Raw genomic sequence first — 18882 nt, forward strand, 5'->3', positions numbered from 1 at the left:
CAGAAGGAAGGACCTTGTGACAGCAGATCACATTGCAGCTACAGTCAGGAAGCAGGGAATAATGCATGCTGATACTCAGTTCCCTTTGCCCTTTCTATGCAGTTTACAACCCCAGCCCATGGAATGATACTACCCATAGTCAGACTTCAACCTAATCCAGAAACTCCCTCCCAGGCATATTCAGAGGTTCATCTCTTAGGTGATTCTAGATTCTGACAAATTAACAATGAAGTGTAACTATCACATGGTCCTGTCTTCATTGCTTCTGTATTTCTCACTTTGTGTGCAATATGGTTTATGGTGTACTACAAACTCTTCATTTTCTTCTTTCTCTTTTCTCACTGTGCCTCAAAGTAAATACTTTGATTTAACATGTATTTTAGTACACTGGTTGTGTTTTCTGCTTTTCTCAAATCTTCTAGTACATCTTTACTTCAATTAATACATTTATTGAACCTAAAATTTCTATTTTTTAATAATTTCTATCTCTTAAATTGATAGTCTATATTTGTTGAAACATCAGTTTTATGATGGTTATATTTTCCTTTAATTTTTTGTTTATATTTTCCCTTAATTCTATGAGACTGTTTTAATACTGTTAATTAAGTCCAATATCTGTGATTTCTTGAGGACTTTTGTTAATTTTTTTTCCTTGTGAATGGGCAATAGTTTGTTATATCTCTTATGTTTTGTAATTGTCTGCATTAAACTAGATATTTTTAATATTGTCATGCAGTTACTCAGTTTCTCTCCCCTCTGCAAAAAATGTATTGTTTTCCTATTTACTGTCAATAATATTTTTACAATGCTATTTTTTAAAAGCCATATTCCTTTTTATTATTAAATTTATTCATTTATTTTTCATCTTGACCAAAGATTCCCCTCCCTCTTCTCCTCCCAATCCCTCTACCACCCCCCTTCCCCAAGTCCACTCCTCTGTTTCTGTTGAGAAATGGGCAGGCCTCCTGTAGGTGTCAACAAAGCATGGCATATCAAGTTGAGATAGGACCAAGTTCCCCCCCCCCACCTCCATGTATTAAGGTTGGGCAAGGCAACCAAGTATGAGCAATACTTCTTGTCCATTGATGCTGTGTGTGCTCTATTTTCATTTAGCCGAGAAGTTATCTGGTCATTTGACAGAGAGATTCTTAAATGCCTGGCGTCATTTTTTTTAAGGGAGAATGTAAAAGAGAAAAAATAAATAAGAGACAGGACAGGACAGAAAGGGAAGGATGGGATATGGGATGGAGTGGAAAGGGAAGGGAAGGGAAAGGAAAAGAAAGGAAAACATTTTCTAGGCCCTTGAAGATTGACTCTGGATTCAGGCAGGGCACTCCTTCAACCCTCAGCGAGACGATTCCAAATTTGACGCTACCCTCTGTTATGGTTAAGGCAATAAGGCAATAATAAAAAAAAATTTTTTTTTTACCAAAAATTCAATCTAAGTAGATATATAAGATTCAATAATGTGCGTAAGCATTTAAGTAAAATACAAAACCACTTAGAAAAAGGTTAGCAACTGTCCCGCGCTTCCGTCTCACCAGCAAGAACCACGCGGTACACATAGGATACTTCTGCAGTAAAGCTTTAATGCCCCTTGGGAGAGCGGGCATCAGCCAACATGGCGGAGACCCAGATAAGATGGAACCCATCCCTTATATAGGAAACAGACCCTGCTTTGGACGTGTCATTCTTGGATTGGTCAACTGCTCCCAGTCCCAGGTGATACCTTGGGAGTAGTGGAAAAATACCAACACGTGTGAGCTTTCTAGCTCACCTGGCGGTGCAGCGCCATCTATGGTGGAGAGTGTGGTTGCGGCCTTCTACAAGCAACATTCTTTTAAGTTTTCCTGTTATGGAAGTTGCTGAAGCTAGTGTGAGTGGTTCACCTAGCAAAGAATGGACCAGCACCACTCATTACTGTTTTTATATCCTGTTCCTAGAGCCCTGATCTGACCCATCTGGAATTACCACCATGACATATTGTTCTTTATGTCCTGTTTCAGGGGGTCCTTTGACCAATCCTTTCCAGAACTTGTCTCCTACCTAACATCTTCGTTTTTCTGCTTGATCTGGGCCTAGAAATCAGTCTGAGGTGAGCTGTTGTGATCTTAGGTCTTTTCTGGACATGCATACAGTCCCAGACTTATGTGGGGCTTTCTAGATGTTTCTTCTCCACCCAGCTGTTAGCTTTGGCTGTCTTAATAAAGTTACATAGACTGGATGACTTCAAAACCTAAAGTTTGTATACTCACAGCGATGAGCTCTAAAAGTTCTAGATCAAAGGACTCTCAGTATTGGTTTCTTTCTTCTTGGTCAGGGATAACCACACTGCCAGATGCTGTGCACTCACTTAGGCTTTTGGCATGCAACTAGAGACTTTTCTCAGCATCTCTTCCTCTGTTTATCAGGGAACCAGAGGTTGAACTAGGATTCTACACCGTACAACCTTTCTAGTGCTTCAAAACTAAACACTAAAAAGCTTATCAGGAAGCATAATTCTGTCAGGTGGGCCAGATGACTGAGCAACAACTATTCAGGAAGAACAACACTGGTGTACTTAAAAATCAGTTCCGACAATATCTTTGCTGTGTAAATCTCCCATCTGCTCAAGTGCTCAGATTTCCAGTCCCCTGTCTCTGTTTAAATTGTTCCAAGTGTAGCTGGGACCCGAAAGAGATTTAAGGAAGACAGTGTGTGTGTGTGTGTTAAATTCATAAGCCCAAGGAGTATATAAGCTAGAGACATCGATTCAAAGTTGACTGTTATTTGAGAATTAGCTTCAGGAAGGAGCTTTTCCTTCCGCTGTAAGTGTGCAGAGTGATTTCTCATGGAGAAGGCATATTATTTCTATCACATTCTAAATACCTACAGAGATTGTCTCAGATAAAATCATCTTTTCCAGGTATGGTATCCCATGTTGGAAATCTCAGTACTCAGAAGGCTGAAACAAAAGAAGCACTGTGAGTTTCAGCCTTGCTTGGCTATAGTTACAAGACTTGGCCTCAAACGAAACCAAACAACTAAAATCCAGAGTCATCTTCCCCAAGGTTACTCAGAGTCACTCCAGTTTCAGATCTCCCCGCAGGATTGCTGAGGTCTCGGTGTTGCTGTATGATAATTCATTCTTCTGTAGCACACTTATGTTTTCTTATCTTTTCTTTCCTTCCTTACACATTTGCCTGCTAGAAATCTCCTTAATAATGTTGCATACTAACCTCTACCTTAGAGACTGCTTCCTAGGAGCTCTATCTACTCTCTAAGAATACCTGGGATGCCTAAATGTCTAGGCAGAAAAGACTCCAGAATTCAAACATTGTCAGCATATCTCTCTTCATCCTTTCTTTCTTACTAATTCAGATTTTGTTTTTGTTGGTATAATTTTCTGTATATGCCCTCTAGGTTTTTAAGTTTAAAAAAATTAAATTCTTTTGAGAATTTCACACAAGTACTGTATTTACATCATTTCCACCTCTTTCCCCAACTCTTTCCATGCCCCCTCCTTCTCAGATACATGGACCTTTCATTCTATAATTGTTATTGTTACATATATACATGTATTATAGAAAACCTGCTGAGTCCATTTAGTGTTGTTTACATGAATGTGTGTTTGAGGTTGACAACTTGGGATTGGATAACCTATCAAGGTGCTTAACCCCAGAAAAAAGGTGATTTTTCCCTCCCTCTGCGGCCACCGATTGTTTACAGCTCTTCATCTAGGGGCAGGATCTTATGAGATTTCCCTCATTAACAATGGTACACCAATTGGTGCTATTCTTATGAGAGTCTTATTTTGGCAACCATATTGTTGAGATTTTATGGGTACAGCATCCTTGTCAAGGCACCATCTAGCAGCAGCAGGCATCCCAGTCTTGTTTCTTGCAATCTTTGTGCCCCTTCTTCCTCTATGTTCTCTGAGTTTTAAGTGCAGAGGTTGCATGGTAGATATAATCATTGGGACTCACGTTTGACGGTGAGCTTTTGTCAACTCAATTGAAACTGCAGTCATCTGGGTAGAGGGAACCTCAACTGAGGGGTTGCTTCCATCAGATTGGCCTGTGACTTTTCTGTGAGACATTTTCTTGGCTAATGGTTGATGAATGAGGGCTCAGACCACTCTGAGTGGTGACATCACTGGGTAGGTGGTTCTAGTGGTTGTATAAGAAAGCAGGTTTTGGGAGGAGTTCTATCCAGAGAGGTGAGTGGGTGCTCGCCGAGGCGAACTGTCCTGGAAGAGAGCGCAGCCCCCCCCTTAGTTTCTGCAGCAGGGTCTTCAGTGTTCCACGGGACTCCTCCCTGCCCCTGCCCCCACTGCTGCCACCCTTTTGTCTCCTGGGTCCTTGGAATATCAGATGTCCCTGTTTCAGTGCTGAGGAGTTCTGTCCAGAGAGGTGAGTGGGTGCTCGTCAGGGTGGTCTGTCCCGAAAGAGAGCACAGCCCCCCTCAGCTTCTGCAGCAGGGCCTTCGGTGTTCAATGGGACTCCTCCCTGCCCCCACTGCCTCTGCCCTTTTGTCTCCTGGGTCCTTGGAATATCAGATGTCCCTGTTTCAGTGCTGAGGAGTTCTGTCCAGAGAGGTGAGTGGGTGCTCGCTGGGGCAGTCTGTCCTGGAAGAGAGCACAGCCCCCCCCTCAGCTTCTGTGGCAGGGTTTTTGGTGTTCCACGGGACTCCTCCCTGCCCCTACTGCCACCGCCCTTTTGTCTCCTCTGTCCTTGGAATACCAGATGTCCCTGTTTCAGTGCTGAGGACTTCTATCCAGAGAGTGCTGAGGAGTTTCATTCAGAGAGGAGGAGATGGGCAGGCGCCAATGCAAGAATTCCTCCAACAACACGAAAGGCAACATGGCATCTCCAGAATCCAGGGATCACGAAACTAGAAGAATTGAACACCCTAAGAAGAAATAGAAGAAATCGACTCTAAGTGGATCTTTATGAAAATAATAGAGGAACTTAAACGGGAGGTGAAAATCTGCCATAAAGAATTGGAAGATAAGTATAACAAAAAGATTGAGGAAATGAGTGAAGAAATGGAAGAGAATTATAACAAAAAGTTTGAAGAAATGAGTAAATCCGTAAATGAAATTCTGGAAAACCAAGAAAAAAACAATCAAACAGGTAATGGAAACAGTTCAAGATTTGAAAACTGAAATGGAGGCAATGAAGAAAACACAAACCGAGGGCCGGCTGGCTATGGAAAATCTAAGTAAACAAACAGAGACTTCAGGAACAAGCATAACCAATAGAATACAAGAGATAGACGAAAGAGTCTCAGACTCTGAAGACACCATAGAGAAAATAAACGCTCTGACCAAAGAAAACAGCAAATCCAACAAATTGTCATCACAAAACATTCAGGAAATGTGGGACACAATAAAAAAACCAAATCTAAGAATAATAGGGGTAGAAGAAGGAGAAGAATTGCAGATCAAAGGTCCAGAAAATATATTCAACAAAATTATAGAAGAAAACTTCCCCAACCTAAAGAACGATATCCCTATGAGGGTTCAAGAAGCATACAGAACACCGAATAGACTGGATCAAAAAAAAAATCCACTCGCCATATAATAATCAAAACACAAAACATTCAGATTGAAGAAAGAATATTAATAACTGCAAAGGAAAAAGGTCAAGTAACTTATAAAGGTAAACCTATCAGACTTACACCAGACTTCTCTATGGAAATCATGAAAGCCAGAAGGTCCTGGATAGAGGTACTGCAGAAACTAAGAGACCATGGATGCAAGCCCAGACTACTATACCCAACCAAGCTATCATTCACTATCAACGGAGAAAACAAAATATTCCAGGATAAAAAGATATTTAAAGAACACCTAGCTACAAATCCAGCCTTACAGAAAGTAATAGAAGGAAAATCACAACCCAAGGAATCCAACATTCCCAACACCAACTACCATAACTCAGACATCTAGTGACCCTTCACAAGCACAACTCAAAGAAGGGAAACACATACACTCTACTACCTCAAAAGAAAAAAATAACCGGAGTCAACAACCACTGGTCATTAATATCATTTAATATCAATGAACTCAATTCACCTATAAAAAGGCACAGACTTAGAGATTGGATATGAAAACAGGATCCAACATTCTGCTGTTTACAAGAAACACACCTCAACTACAAAGACAGACATCTACTCAGAGTATATAGGCACAGGAGACCACTTCCTAAGTAGAACCCCAGTAGCACAGACAATAAGAGAAACAATGAATAAATGGGACCTACTGAAACTGAGAAGCTTCTGTAAAGCAAAGGACACTGTCAGTAAGACAAAAAGGCTACCTTCGGACTGGGAAAAGATCTTCACCAACCCCTCATCAGACAAAGGTCTGATCTCCAAAATATACAAAGAACTCAAGAAACTAGACACTAAAACTCTGATTAACCCAATTAAAAAATGGGGTACTGAACTGAACAGAGAATTCACAACAGATGAACTTCGAATGGCCAGAAGACACTTAAGGACATGCTCAACCTCCTTAGCAATCAGGGAAATGCAAATCAAAACCACTTTGAGATACCATCTTACACATGTCAGAATAGCTAAACTCAAAAACACCAATGATAGCCTATTCTGGAGAGGATGTGGAGTGAGGGGAACACTCATCCATTGTTGGTGGGAATGCAAACTTGTACAGCCACTGTGGAAATCAGTGTGGCGGTTTCTCAGGAAACTGGGAGTCAACCTCCCTCAGGACCCAGCAATTCCACTCTTGGGAATATACCCAAGAGATGCCCTATCATACTACAAAAGCATTTGTTCAACTATGTTCATGGCTGCAGTATTTGTAATAGCCAGAACCTGGAAACAGCCTAGGTGCCCCTCAATAGAAGAATGGTTATAAAAGGTGTGGAACATATACACATTAGAGTTTTACTCAGCGGTAAAAAACAATGACATCTTGAATTTTGCATGCAAATGGATGGAAATAGAAAACGCTTTACTGAGTGAGGTAACCCAGACCCAAAAAGAGGAATATGGTATGTACTCACTCATAAGTGGATTCTAGCCATAGTTAAAGGTCTTTGAGCCTATAATTTGTGATCCTAGAGAAGCTAAATAAGAAGGTGAACCTGAAGAAAATCATATAGTTATCCTCCTGGATATTGGAAGTAGACAAGATTGCCAGGCAAACTTGGGTGCACGGGGGGTTGGGGGGTGGAAGTAAGGGGAGATGGTTAGGGAAAAGGGAGAGGGGGAGGATTGGGGATGGCTTGGGGAAATGAGATGGAGGGAGGAAAGATGGATATGGGAGCAGGGAAGTATATATCTCAACTAAGGGAGCCATTTTAGGGTTTGCAAGAGACTTGATTATGGAGAGGTTCTCAGTCCCAAGGAGAGGTCCCGAGATTGTTCCCTGGGCAGCAGAGGAGAGGGTGCCTGAACTGGCCTTGGCCCATAACCATACTGATGAATATTTTGCATATCACCATAGAACCTTTATCTGGCGATGGATGGAGATAGAGACAGAGACACTTATTGGAACACTGGACTTAACTCCCTAGGTCCAAATGATAAGCAGAAGGAGGGAAAACGTGAGCAAGATAGGCAGGACCAGAGGGAACCTTCATCTGATGATGGATGGTGATAGAGACGGAGACCCACATTAGAGCACTGGACTGAGCCTCCAAGGTCCAAATGAGGAGCAGAAGGAGGAAGAACATGAAAAAGGAAATCAGGACCGAGAGGTGTGCGTTCACCCACTAATACAAGGGGACTGATCAAATGAGAGCTCACCAAGGCCAGCTGGACTGGGACTGAACGAGCATGTGATCAAACCGGATTCTCTGAATGTGGCTGACATGGGGGCTGACTGAGAAGCCATTTACAATGGTACTGGGTCTTGTTTCCTCTGCATATACTGGCTTTTTGGGATCCTAGTCTGTTTGGATGCTCACTTCCTAGACCTGGAGGGAGAGGGGAGGAACTTGAACTTCCCACAGGGCATGAAACCCTGACTGCTCTTTGGACTAGAGAGGGAGAGGGAGAGGGAGTGGGGGGTGGAGGAGAGGGAGTGGGGGGAATGGGAGGGTATGGGGAGGAGGGGAGGAAGTACAAATTTTTATAAATAAATAAATAATCAAACCAACCAACCAAACAAACAAAAATACTGACATGAAAAAAAAAAGAAAGCAGGTTTAGTAAGCGATGAGGAGCGAGCCAGTAAACAGCACTCCTTCATGGTCTCTATTTCAGTTCCTGCTTCCAGGTTCCTGCTTTAAATTCTGGTGCTGACTTTTTCAATGATGTCATAGGGCCTGGGAGTTGTAAGATGCAATAAACCTATGTTGCTTTTGGTCCTAGTGTTTATCACGGGAACAGAAAGCAAACAGAACAGTGTCCCACAGTCCCTTATTCTCTAAGCTTTGACCAGTTGTGGATCTCCATAGTAGCCATTGCTGCAAAAAGAAGTTTCTTTGGTGTGGGTATAAGAATAAATGATTCAAATACAGTTATAAATTGTACTGGGTCAGGAAAATGGCAGTATTAGGTTCTCCTCTATGGTCTGTGACTGTCCCAGTCACTAGCAGTTACCTAGGTTCGTTGTACCAGGCATGAATTCCCTCCTAATGAGCATGCCTTTAGTCCATTTAGACAGCTATTGACTACCCCAAAGATTAAAGATTAAAGTGCCACAATTGCCTGGCCAGTCATTGTTATGGTTTGTAAGTTTTACATCTGGGTAGAACTTCTCCCTTGGAAGCTTCGTAGCACCTTCTGATCTGTGAGAGCTGCTCCTCAGGGAGGAGGCTTCCCGGTCACTTCTAACTCTATTCCTCCATGTCTGGGTAGAATTCTTATCCAGACTTATGAGTACATAACAGTAGAGACAGACTGTGGCCACGCAAGGCATACATCACTGACAAACAGGAAGAGAAAAACGCTTTAATTTTGTTCCTCTAGAGGATGCAGAAACAATGATTGGTCTTGTTTATATCAAGAGCCCACGCCTAGAACAATCACTGTGTCCAAGGGGACTTCTTGGTAGTAAACCTTAGGCAAAGAATGTGGGACCACATCACCCATACTTTCAAATTTAGCTAAACACGACAATTCTGGAAAGTCTAGCAAACGCAAACTAGCTACAAAAGAAGAAAAGCACACTTTCATCAGGACTCAGAACAAAATTCGTCAGGACATTTGATGTAGTTACATATCTCCCTTTCTATAGCAATTTTCCTTCTTGAATTTGGGGAAATATAATTTGCCGATTGAGCTATCAAGACAGAAAACAGAATCACATTCAAGAAGTGAAATCGGGGAATATTCTGAAACTTGGGGCTGCCTCTCTCCTCTGTCTCAAGGGCTTGTGAGTTCATGCTAAGTTTTCCACAGTCTCACTGAATGCCGACAGCTCAAGAGACAGCGGCAGCTGAAGGGACTGGGACAAGATGAGCCCTTAGCTAATACCCATTAGCTAATACAGAGCTTTGAGTGTTTTCCCTGGCTGTGTGTAATCAGTACTACACAGCTAATCCCGATGCTCCTTTATCACCCTTTCCACCTCTGTTTCCAAGGGCAGTGCACATTGCAGTTTTCTTAAAGTCTTCTCAAAAGGGACATTATTTTCCACGGAAGAAAGATTTTACTTTTCATTGCAAGTGATCTTCTCCAGCTGTGAAACTGATTGAGACTCTTAAGACTCATGAAGATGCTACAGAATGTCGTGATTACTTTCATGACGGGGAAAATCAACAGAAGGGAATGGTTGCTTATCTGTGGCAAAAATGCTTCCTTCTCTGAATCTTCTTCTGAACTTTTAGAGGGAAGGAAAAGGAGGGGGAAATAGCCAAGCAGGATGTTTATAAAAAATAGAAAATGTTGTTTCTTAGCACGTGAATGTTCACGGCACGCTCACGTTTTCTGCAGTAGAGCACAGGCGTCAGAAAGCACATGAAAAACAGTGGGGGAAATGTAAAAGTTTCCAATAGGAAAGATGAACCATTAGGCAGGAAGAGAGAAAGAGGGGAAAGTAACAGAAGCGGAGACCTTGACGAATTTTGAATAGCTTGAAGGACTGGCTGTCATCCTTATGAAGGAATCTGAGAGCGAAGAAGAGAAAGAGAATTCATCTTTCTGGTGTTTTATTGTTCTTTAGGCATATAAGATTAACTTCCTTAGTTACATGAAAAAGTATTCAAACTAAATTACTTTGTTTCGAAGTCCAATGAAAAAACAGAAACCACAATATTTCAACAGAGGGACTTTCACACCAGGAAAGTGTTGCATGGGTGATGGAAAAGTGGAGAATCCCAAAAGGGACAAAAGGCAACATAAAAAAGAATAACTACAGGAAGTGGTTACCTCTCAGTTAGAGGAACTGGGAGGAGGTTGTCTAATCTCCCACCCCCGCACAGCAGCCAGGGCCATCTGGCAACATGGAGCCCTACAATACTAGTGACTAGCAGGTGTTCATGACATTGAAGGGAGGGCACATTAGGGGAAGCTGGAGGCCCAGTGGCAATTCACCAACCTGGTGAATGTCTCTTGAAGCAAAATTCTGCGGTGAGAACCATTGTGGCTTCTCCTCTACTCCAGTTTAGCGAAACCAACCGGAAGCCATCAATCTAAGCTGGCTGACAAATGTAATACTCTGTGAAATCCAGCAGTTCTTGGAGAGAGGGTAGGCAAACAGATCAGCAAACAGCAAAGCATATAGCTTGTCAATGTTCTGATTTCCTAACCAGTCTTTGAATTTATCTATTTTGGGAATGAACCCAGGAGGTCATTTGGCCTTTATGTGTGTTATACATGTTCTGATTACCAAGGAGAATGTCACAATATCTTTCTTTAAATATCGTGTGGTGGGGGGAAAAACTGCTTTGCTAATTCCCACGGTCCCAGAGGTTGTGTGTTTAGTAGACAGCAACGGAGAGAGTTTGTAGCTCGGTCCTTGTGCTCAAGCTTGTTTCTTCAACTTCTCTATTAGCTGTGCAGCCACCCTTGTACTTTCATCACATGGTCAGCTTACCATCCTAATCTGTCTCACGTCTGGAAGGCAGAATAGTGGCCGGATGTCGTTGTGCTACAGCTAGCTTTAGCGTCTACCAAACACTGACACACCTTAGATCTATGTCTACCAACTTAGCATAGAGAATGTCTGCCTGGAAACATGTTTGTCACCTAAATATTTTGGTATTTTTACTACAGTTTCCTTTCCTGTAGTCCTATGTGGAGTGATTTAAGGTGGCGCTGACAAATTTAATCTTTTTTTTTTTTTTGCTTTTAAAGCAGTATAATGTGCAGCAGAAATCCATACTTCTGACAAAACAAGAAGACCAGGATGAGAGGAAATGACGATGACATGAGGGATTTTTTTCCTCTAAAGCAGTTTCTCTCAACCTTTGTGCCGTGACCCTTTTGCGGGGGTCAAATAACATTTTCACAGAGGTCACCTAACATTATCAGAAAACAAATATTTATATAACAATTCATAACAGCAGCAAAATTATGGTTATGAAGTAACAGCAAAATTATTTTATGATTTGGGGTCACCACAATAGGAGGAACTGTATTAAAGGATCGCAGCATTAGGCAGGTTGAAAACTACTGTTTTGAAGTCAGGATGGAGGGTCGTTTTGATTCAGGAAATTATTACGGTAATTGTGCATAAAAGATAGTAAACATAAACTTTTTTTTCCAGTACCTTACTTTACAGGTAATGTCAGTTGTTTGGACTTCAAACGACCGCCTGCATTATTCCTTGGCACTGTAACTGGGTTTAAATAAGTTCACTGCTCTTGGTCTTGATTTTCACATCTGTAAATGTAATCATAAATTAGAACCTACTTTATAGGGATTGAGCTGTGAGAATCAACTGAATTGATGTATATGTGGGCACAAGTATTTTTCTGTGTATGCATGCATATGTATTAATATGTATGTTTCAATTCACAAATATATGTACACAATATAGGCCTATATCTACTTTATGATAGAAAATTGAAACATGGTTAGCACTCTATAAGCATCATCTATCACTCTTTTTATTTTACCCAGTGAGGATAAATACTGCATAAGAGTCTGTCAGAAGATGTCACATGTGTTCAGTATGTTTTACCCAGCACCTACACGTTTTATCCATGGTTAGGTGGATACCTTCAAAATTACAAGTAGAAAACTAGTTAGTTTAAAAAAGCGTAATTCACTGTGTATAATATCTTCATAAACTGCACAAAAATCTGATAAATGATAAAGCAAATTTAAAAACTTGACAAATAGTCTTTCAGTTGTAGCAATTGATTTCATTTTCCAATGTAGTTACTTGTGATTGAATCACAAGATCTATTTTTCTTTCTGTAGTTTTTATGTGGTTTAAAGATTTAAATTTGTTATGGAAACAGGCTTTCAGTTGACCAATGATTAGCTAATTTCTGATAATAGCAAAGGAAACATATTGCCCCAATGCTGTTTTCATTTCCTCATGCAAAGAAGAAGCACAGTAGAGAAGAAAGGCAGACCCAGCACATTCAACCTTTGCTGTCATGGGGAACTGGGCCGTGAATGAGGGACTCTCCATCTTTGTCATTGTAAGTACCAACAAGAGATAAATTAAAATTCTTTAATGTGTTGGGGTTCTCTTGGGAGCTAACATAGAGCATAACAATGGGTTTTCTTACTACTGTTTGCTTAAGAAATTTACTTACACTGTGAACAAGCATCAATTTGTAAGCAGATTGAGTTAATTCTTCCATTTCAAACTTCTTAATTTAAACTATGCACCAACAGCTCTTATTTCTCCCAGTTTGTTTCTGAGTTACTAAGACTGTGAAATTAACCAGCATTTAACAGAGAGACTAGAAGATCATACTAAAGATCTCTGAGATATTTTTTCTTAGTTACTCAGAGGTAAATTTGTTCACTTTTTATGTTACCTACTTAAAATGTTCAATTAAAACCTTACTGTTTTCTGAATAATATTTGTTCTTAAAGATTTCTTTGATGGGAAAGAGACCTTTACTTCAGTAATAGCACCAAAATAACCAAAGTTCTCAAATTTCTTTTTAAAATAAGCACATTTTTCCCTAAGAGGTCTGAACTGTAGTCACTTGTGAATTTTACAACAAATCTAGATGAAAGAATTGAAATAAATTATTTAGACTCATATATATGTGGTATGTATATTATATGTATTTATGTGCATATAAAGTATGTATATAATATTGAATTATATATAACTATTATTCTATCTTGAGAAACAATTTTGGAAATAAGGCTATGGCTAATTTTCAATTACACATTGATTTCTGGTCTATACTTTTAAGTTAGTGTTCTCAGCAAAGCAATTATAGATGAATTGAGTTGGAAGAAATGTGGTATCTATGCTTGCCAAACAGTTAATGAAGCATGATATCAAAATCGCCTATGAATGGAAGTTTTGTAAAAATTCACCATGTAATGCATGGAGTGTTTGAGTTCTAGAGATGTAAATAAATAAGTAGCATGAATAAAATTAAAACAACAAATATTTGATTGAAAGTTAGTTCATGTCAAACCAACATTCCAATGCAACATAGAAACATCAGGATTTAAAACTGGAGTCCTGAGTCCTTACTACCATTTTAAGAGTAGATTATTCACTTAAGAAACAAGTTGAAATAGATTTTTCATTCTAATTACAGTTTCCCCAGGAAGTAATCTTTTAAGTTGTGTCTGCATATATTTGAAAGTAAAGGCATGGTTTAGAAATTTAGAGTTGGGGAGAGTGACAGGGCAAGAGAGAAAGTTTCTGTAGCGCCTTCTTTGTAAAGAGAGACTGTTATGAAACATCCATGGGTATTTAATAACTAGTATTAATAATAGCTAGTAATTTCATATTGAAAGAAAATCACTTTGGAGCTGAAGGTAGAAGACTGGGCACTATCAGCTCTTGATAAGGTTGTTGCTAGCATCAAATGCCAACTTAAAATCAAAAAAGTTTATGTTTTAAATTCCATGACCTTGACCCCTTTGCCCATGTTCAATATACCCTCCTTTAAAAACGAAGGAAAACTTACCAAATAGAATGGTAAGCTGTATGTGCTGCAAGTAGGCGACGGGCATCTGGGAGAGGAGACTTCAATTTCCTACAGGTCGAGCAAGGGTCAGCAACAACACCTAATTTCCATGTATTCTCACTTTACCTATCAACCATTGTTACCTCTTTGATCTTAAGATGAAAAGAGACAAGGCAGTCTGATACTGACTTCGCTTGCTCACCAAGTAGTGAAGCAATTAGGCAAAACAACAAGGGAAGATGAAGGCAGTGACTGAAGAGTTGGGTGGCGTGGGGATCTGAAAGAGCTGCCTCAAAGCTGACTGTGCTCAGCTTTATAACCCCCTTTGTCAAATCCTGAATGTGGGGGAAGTCCTGTCCTTCATTTGACTTCAGTATCATGTGGAATCTACTTATTTAGGTTCATAAACCTCATCCTACTTCTTCTGTTTGTGCAGCTGGTGTGGTTGGGGTTGAATGTCTTCCTCTTTGTCAACTACTACAAGGTTTATGATGATGGACCTAAGTACTATTATACTCGAAAACTCCTCGGGGTAAGTAACTTCCACCTCATGCAATATCAGCCAGCTCACACTTCTAGGCAGATATGCTTGTATTTATTTATTCCTTTTAAGATTTAGAATGAATATTCTGACCAACCAAGACAACATCACCGGCTTCACTCCCCAGTTGCAAATTCTTTGGCAAGAATCAGTTAAGGCCTGACAGTGTAACAAACTGAAGTATGGTAGAGGGTCCTACCTGCATCCTTCTCTACCAATACGTGCCAAGCTTAACATAGGACTCTCTAGAATGGAAAGCTTACTGGGAGCCACCCATACAGGCTTGACACAGGTGTGACAATTGAAATTTTCTGTATTTTTTCTAAGTTAAATGGTTCATATCATATTTTTGACATGGAGAAGTCCTCCTCCTAATGACATGTGAAATGATCTTGAGAAAATCAACTTCAAGCTATTATCTGGGGACTTGCAGGAACTTGTTTGTGTACTATGTCACTTTAGTAGGCCAGGCGAGCGGAGGTCCTTGAATTTCCATGAGTCCCTAAGTAATCTGTTTCCTTGAACTGTCAGGTGTCTTCATCACAAATTAAAATACTTAGAACTACAGCCACTCCCAGAGCACATCATTTGTTATATAATACTGAAAATATTACTTACATTAATAATATGTTATAATCATATGTGTAAGTATTGTCAAACAATCATTTCACACTATTAAAATTGTCTCTACTGTATTCGTGCTGATCTGTTCTTGTATCATAGGCAACTTCTTTAGACATTGCTAAACCAGTTTTGCCCAAGTATTACACCATACTAGCTTAAGTTACTTTTAGGGTCTAAATGCTAGGGGAACTTTGTTTAAAATCAAAGATCTAGTTTTGATACTGACCTCATGTTAATGGTCTACATGCTCAAAGATTTAGGAGAAAGTAAACTGATGCATGCAACTTACTTTAAAATGTATCAACTATATGGGAGGGGTGTCAAAGAATAGGAGTTCTTGCTGCGCAAGCATGAGGCCAAAAGTTCAGTTCCCCAGTTCCCATGTAAAAAGTCAAGTGTGGCCACAGGCACCTATAACCCCACCACCGGAAGGGCAAGGGAATAGTAGAGATAGTAGGATCCCTAGAGCTTGCTGAATGCCAGACTAGACAAAAGACAGTGAGATCCTAGTTCAAGCTGAGACCTTGTCTCAAGGGAATAAAGCAGAGCGCCATAGAAATACAGGAGGACACCTGATATTCTCCTCTGATGGAGAAAGGGGTGTAAAGCTAGATAGATGATAGAGCACACACGCTAAAATTTAAAAAGTTTAGTCCGGCAGGTGGATAAAAAGAACTCAAAGTAAATTTATTTCCACTTCTCTTCAGGTTTGAAACTTTAAAATGTTCAGTTGGAGTAAACAAGCAGCTTCAGGTTAAAGTAAAGCATGTCAGTGGACCCCAAGAAAACTCCTCCTCTCTGAAGGAAATTCATTTCACATGTCTTAAAGGAGCTTTTTGGAGTTCCATGATGGGACTCCAGGGAAGAGGAGTATGGGTATTCTGCTCACCAAAGTCTCTCTGCTCGCAATCCTCTCTCTTCTAGTCAGCACTGGCTCTGGCCAGGGCACCTGCAGCCTGCCTGAATTTCAACTGTATGCTGATCCTGTTACCAGTGTGTCGAAATCTGCTTTCCTTCCTCAGGGGTTCCAGCGCGGTAAGAGCAAACATTCTACCAAGTGCCTCAAATTCTCAATCCATCATGCCAAATGCTCTTTCTAAGGCAGAAGAAAGTAATGCTTTGTGAAGCTTATCTTGTGTAGAATATTCATGAGCTGCACCATGCCCTATGCTGTAATATACATTATATATCTACACAAAACACACACACACACACACACACACACACACACACACACGTAGAGTTCCATGGAACAGTCATTTAATTTGGAAAATTTAAGAAGCAGCTAAACAAACTATACATCAACAATAGTAATGAAGTAAATATACATGTGTTAAGAGTATATGAGCCAGACATGTGATATTTAGAAACTAACTGTTTAAGAATATTTTTAAAATTTTATCATATAAAACACATTTTCTGTGTAACATCTCAATCAAATTAAATCAATGCACAGAAAAACACACTATAAGAAAATATGAGAAGAAATAGTTGATTCCTAGGGTGCCACCTGTCCATAATCCCAGCAATGAAGAGCCTGAGACAGACATTTCTTAAGTTTGAGCCTATTCCAGGCTACATAGGGAGTTCTAGGCCAGCCTCAGCTACACAGTGGAATTAAAAAAAAATAAAACAAAAATAAAGAAAAGCAAAGTAAACATTTATAGTCCCATGGGATTGGAAGTTTCAGGGCTTTCTAAATGCCCAGAACCCCTTTTGCCTTTGCATTAACGTTTCAATGAGTACCTTGATATAGAAAGAGTATTTTTAACCTATAAGATTATATATTACTGGTAACATTATATGAAGATAAAAATTAAATCACTGATATTTTAAAATTTAATACATGTTCAAATAACATTGTACAAAACAAAATATGGTAGGTCCCATAAAACATTAAAATAAAGAGCCATGGAGGCTCAGATATGACAGATCAAATTAGACAGAAATGACATTAGATGAGGCAGGGAATGCCAGGAAGGTTGCAGAGGGACGGTAGCTTGAGTGGTGAGGATAAATCAACATCTAGAATTTGTTGATGAATCAGGAAAGTATTGTATGTGGACAAGAGATAGCATGGGCAAAAGCACAGAAAATGGTGAGAAATCTTATTATCAAAAATGAGAAATGCTATAATACTTTCTATATCACCCTTTACTGTGTTCTATTTAAATGTGGTTTGTTGGGCAGGTGGTGCAGCTCAGTGGTACAGTGATTGCCAACCATGCATGAGGCTATGGCAACAATTGTCAGTACCAAAAGAAACACAAAGGATAATATTTGCCCAATGTACGAGTTGATGGCTAGATTGTTTTCCTTCTATGAACGTTTGTGTACTTGGAGAATGAAGATGAATACAGTCAGGTTCTATCTGACTTGGGAGAAAGAGAGGTAGTGTATTCTTCCCATAGGAAGAAATATAGAACCGTGTACAGAATTGGGCAGGTTGAACATGTCACTCAAGTCAAGGACAGGCAGCATCCTGAGCTTGATTTGGGTATATTTTCATGTAACTGCCTTTAAAATCTAATTATCAGCAAGACATTACTTCACTTTGGATTTTTTTTCTATTCCTGGCCACACTGAAAAAAATCCTGAGAAATTCTAGGGGTTAGTGCCCTCCTGGGACCTGGAGTTTTAATGACCAGTTAGCCTTGCAGAATTGGTGCACTCCAGATTCAATGAAAGATTTTGCCTCAAAACTAAGGTGGAAAGTAGAGGGTGACACTTGACATCGACCTCTGACTACCACACAAATGTCTACCTCTCCTCCATCTCTCTCCTAAAATCTTAAAATATTTAAGTTAAAATCAATTTTGAAGGAAAACGGCAAGCAAACTATGCTTCTGGGAGTACAGTAATTGTGATGGGTAACTGTTTAGAGCAGTGGTTCTCAATCTTCCTGACGCTGCGACCCTTTACTACAGTTCCTCATGTTGTGGGGACCCCCAACCGTAAAATTATTTTGTTGCTACTTCAGAACTGCAATTTTGCTACTGCTGTCAATCACAATGTAAACATCCAAAATTTTCAACCCCTTGTGAAAGAGTTTTTTGATCCCCCAAAGGGTCATGCCCACAGATTGAGAACCACTGCTCTAAGATAAGACTGGGAAAGAAAGCAGGGATTTTACTGCAAAACTAGAAGCTTAAATGTGTAGTTAAAGAATTAACACTTGATCCAACAATTACTGAATATATGAACTAGATGGTGAGTTACAGGTACAATTTGTTTCACTTTGCCTCCCTTTTCCTAGTCATACAGCATCCCTATTAGTCTAAGGAAGAGTTTTTATCTAGAAACATACAGCTGTCAATTTGCTAAAATGGCATGAGCAAACAATTAAACTTTGATACTACCCACCTCTTTACAAAATACCATTTCATCCTAAACATACTCCCTAAACTCCACTCTCAGGGCTCTAATTTTACACGAAGAGTCAGGAAAAGGGGGTAACTTGGTAGTACGACATTAACCTAGCACCCAGAACCCAAGCCGCGCCTCCAGTACTGCAAAGCCATATGTAGTTGAGCAAAATCTTAGACTCATTTTTGCTCAGCAGCAAAACAACAAGTCAGACAGGCAGAAATAAAAGAAGAATGTTGACAAATCATTTGAGGTTCTCTGGGAAGGGTCAGGTCCTTCATCTGGAAAATTCTGTGACAATGCTCCTTTATCTAAGTCATTATTTCAATGTGTCAC

The 18882-nt window shown here is 39.9% G+C and overlaps 1 protein-coding gene and 1 long non-coding RNA gene across 3 annotated transcripts in view; one reads left to right on the forward strand and one right to left on the reverse strand.

Annotated features, from left to right (window-relative positions):
* Positions 1–1569: 1569 nt before the first annotated feature.
* Positions 1570–14374, reverse strand: LOC125417796 (uncharacterized). Its single transcript, XR_015736889.1, has 3 exons — positions 14016–14374; positions 11666–11778; positions 1570–4890 (listed from the first exon to the last, which is right to left on the reverse strand). It is a non-coding gene; the product is annotated as an uncharacterized LOC125417796 (long non-coding RNA).
* Positions 12445–18882, forward strand: part of Cybb (cytochrome b-245 beta chain) — a 37207-nt gene continuing 30769 nt past the window's right edge. For both annotated transcript variants that reach the window (XM_048461306.3, XM_048461307.3), the window contains exons 1-3: positions 12445–12548; positions 14452–14547; positions 16105–16215. In XM_048461306.3, the coding sequence (XP_048317263.1) occupies positions 12504–12548; positions 14452–14547; positions 16105–16215 (252 nt within the window). In that variant the 5' untranslated portion in view covers positions 12445–12503. The remainder of the gene's footprint in view (positions 12549–14451; positions 14548–16104; positions 16216–18882) is intronic.

The sequence above is a fragment of the Myodes glareolus genome, chromosome X (genome assembly GCF_982192425.1).
Source record: "Myodes glareolus chromosome X, mMyoGla1.1, whole genome shotgun sequence".
NCBI lineage: Eukaryota > Metazoa > Chordata > Mammalia > Rodentia > Cricetidae > Myodes > Myodes glareolus.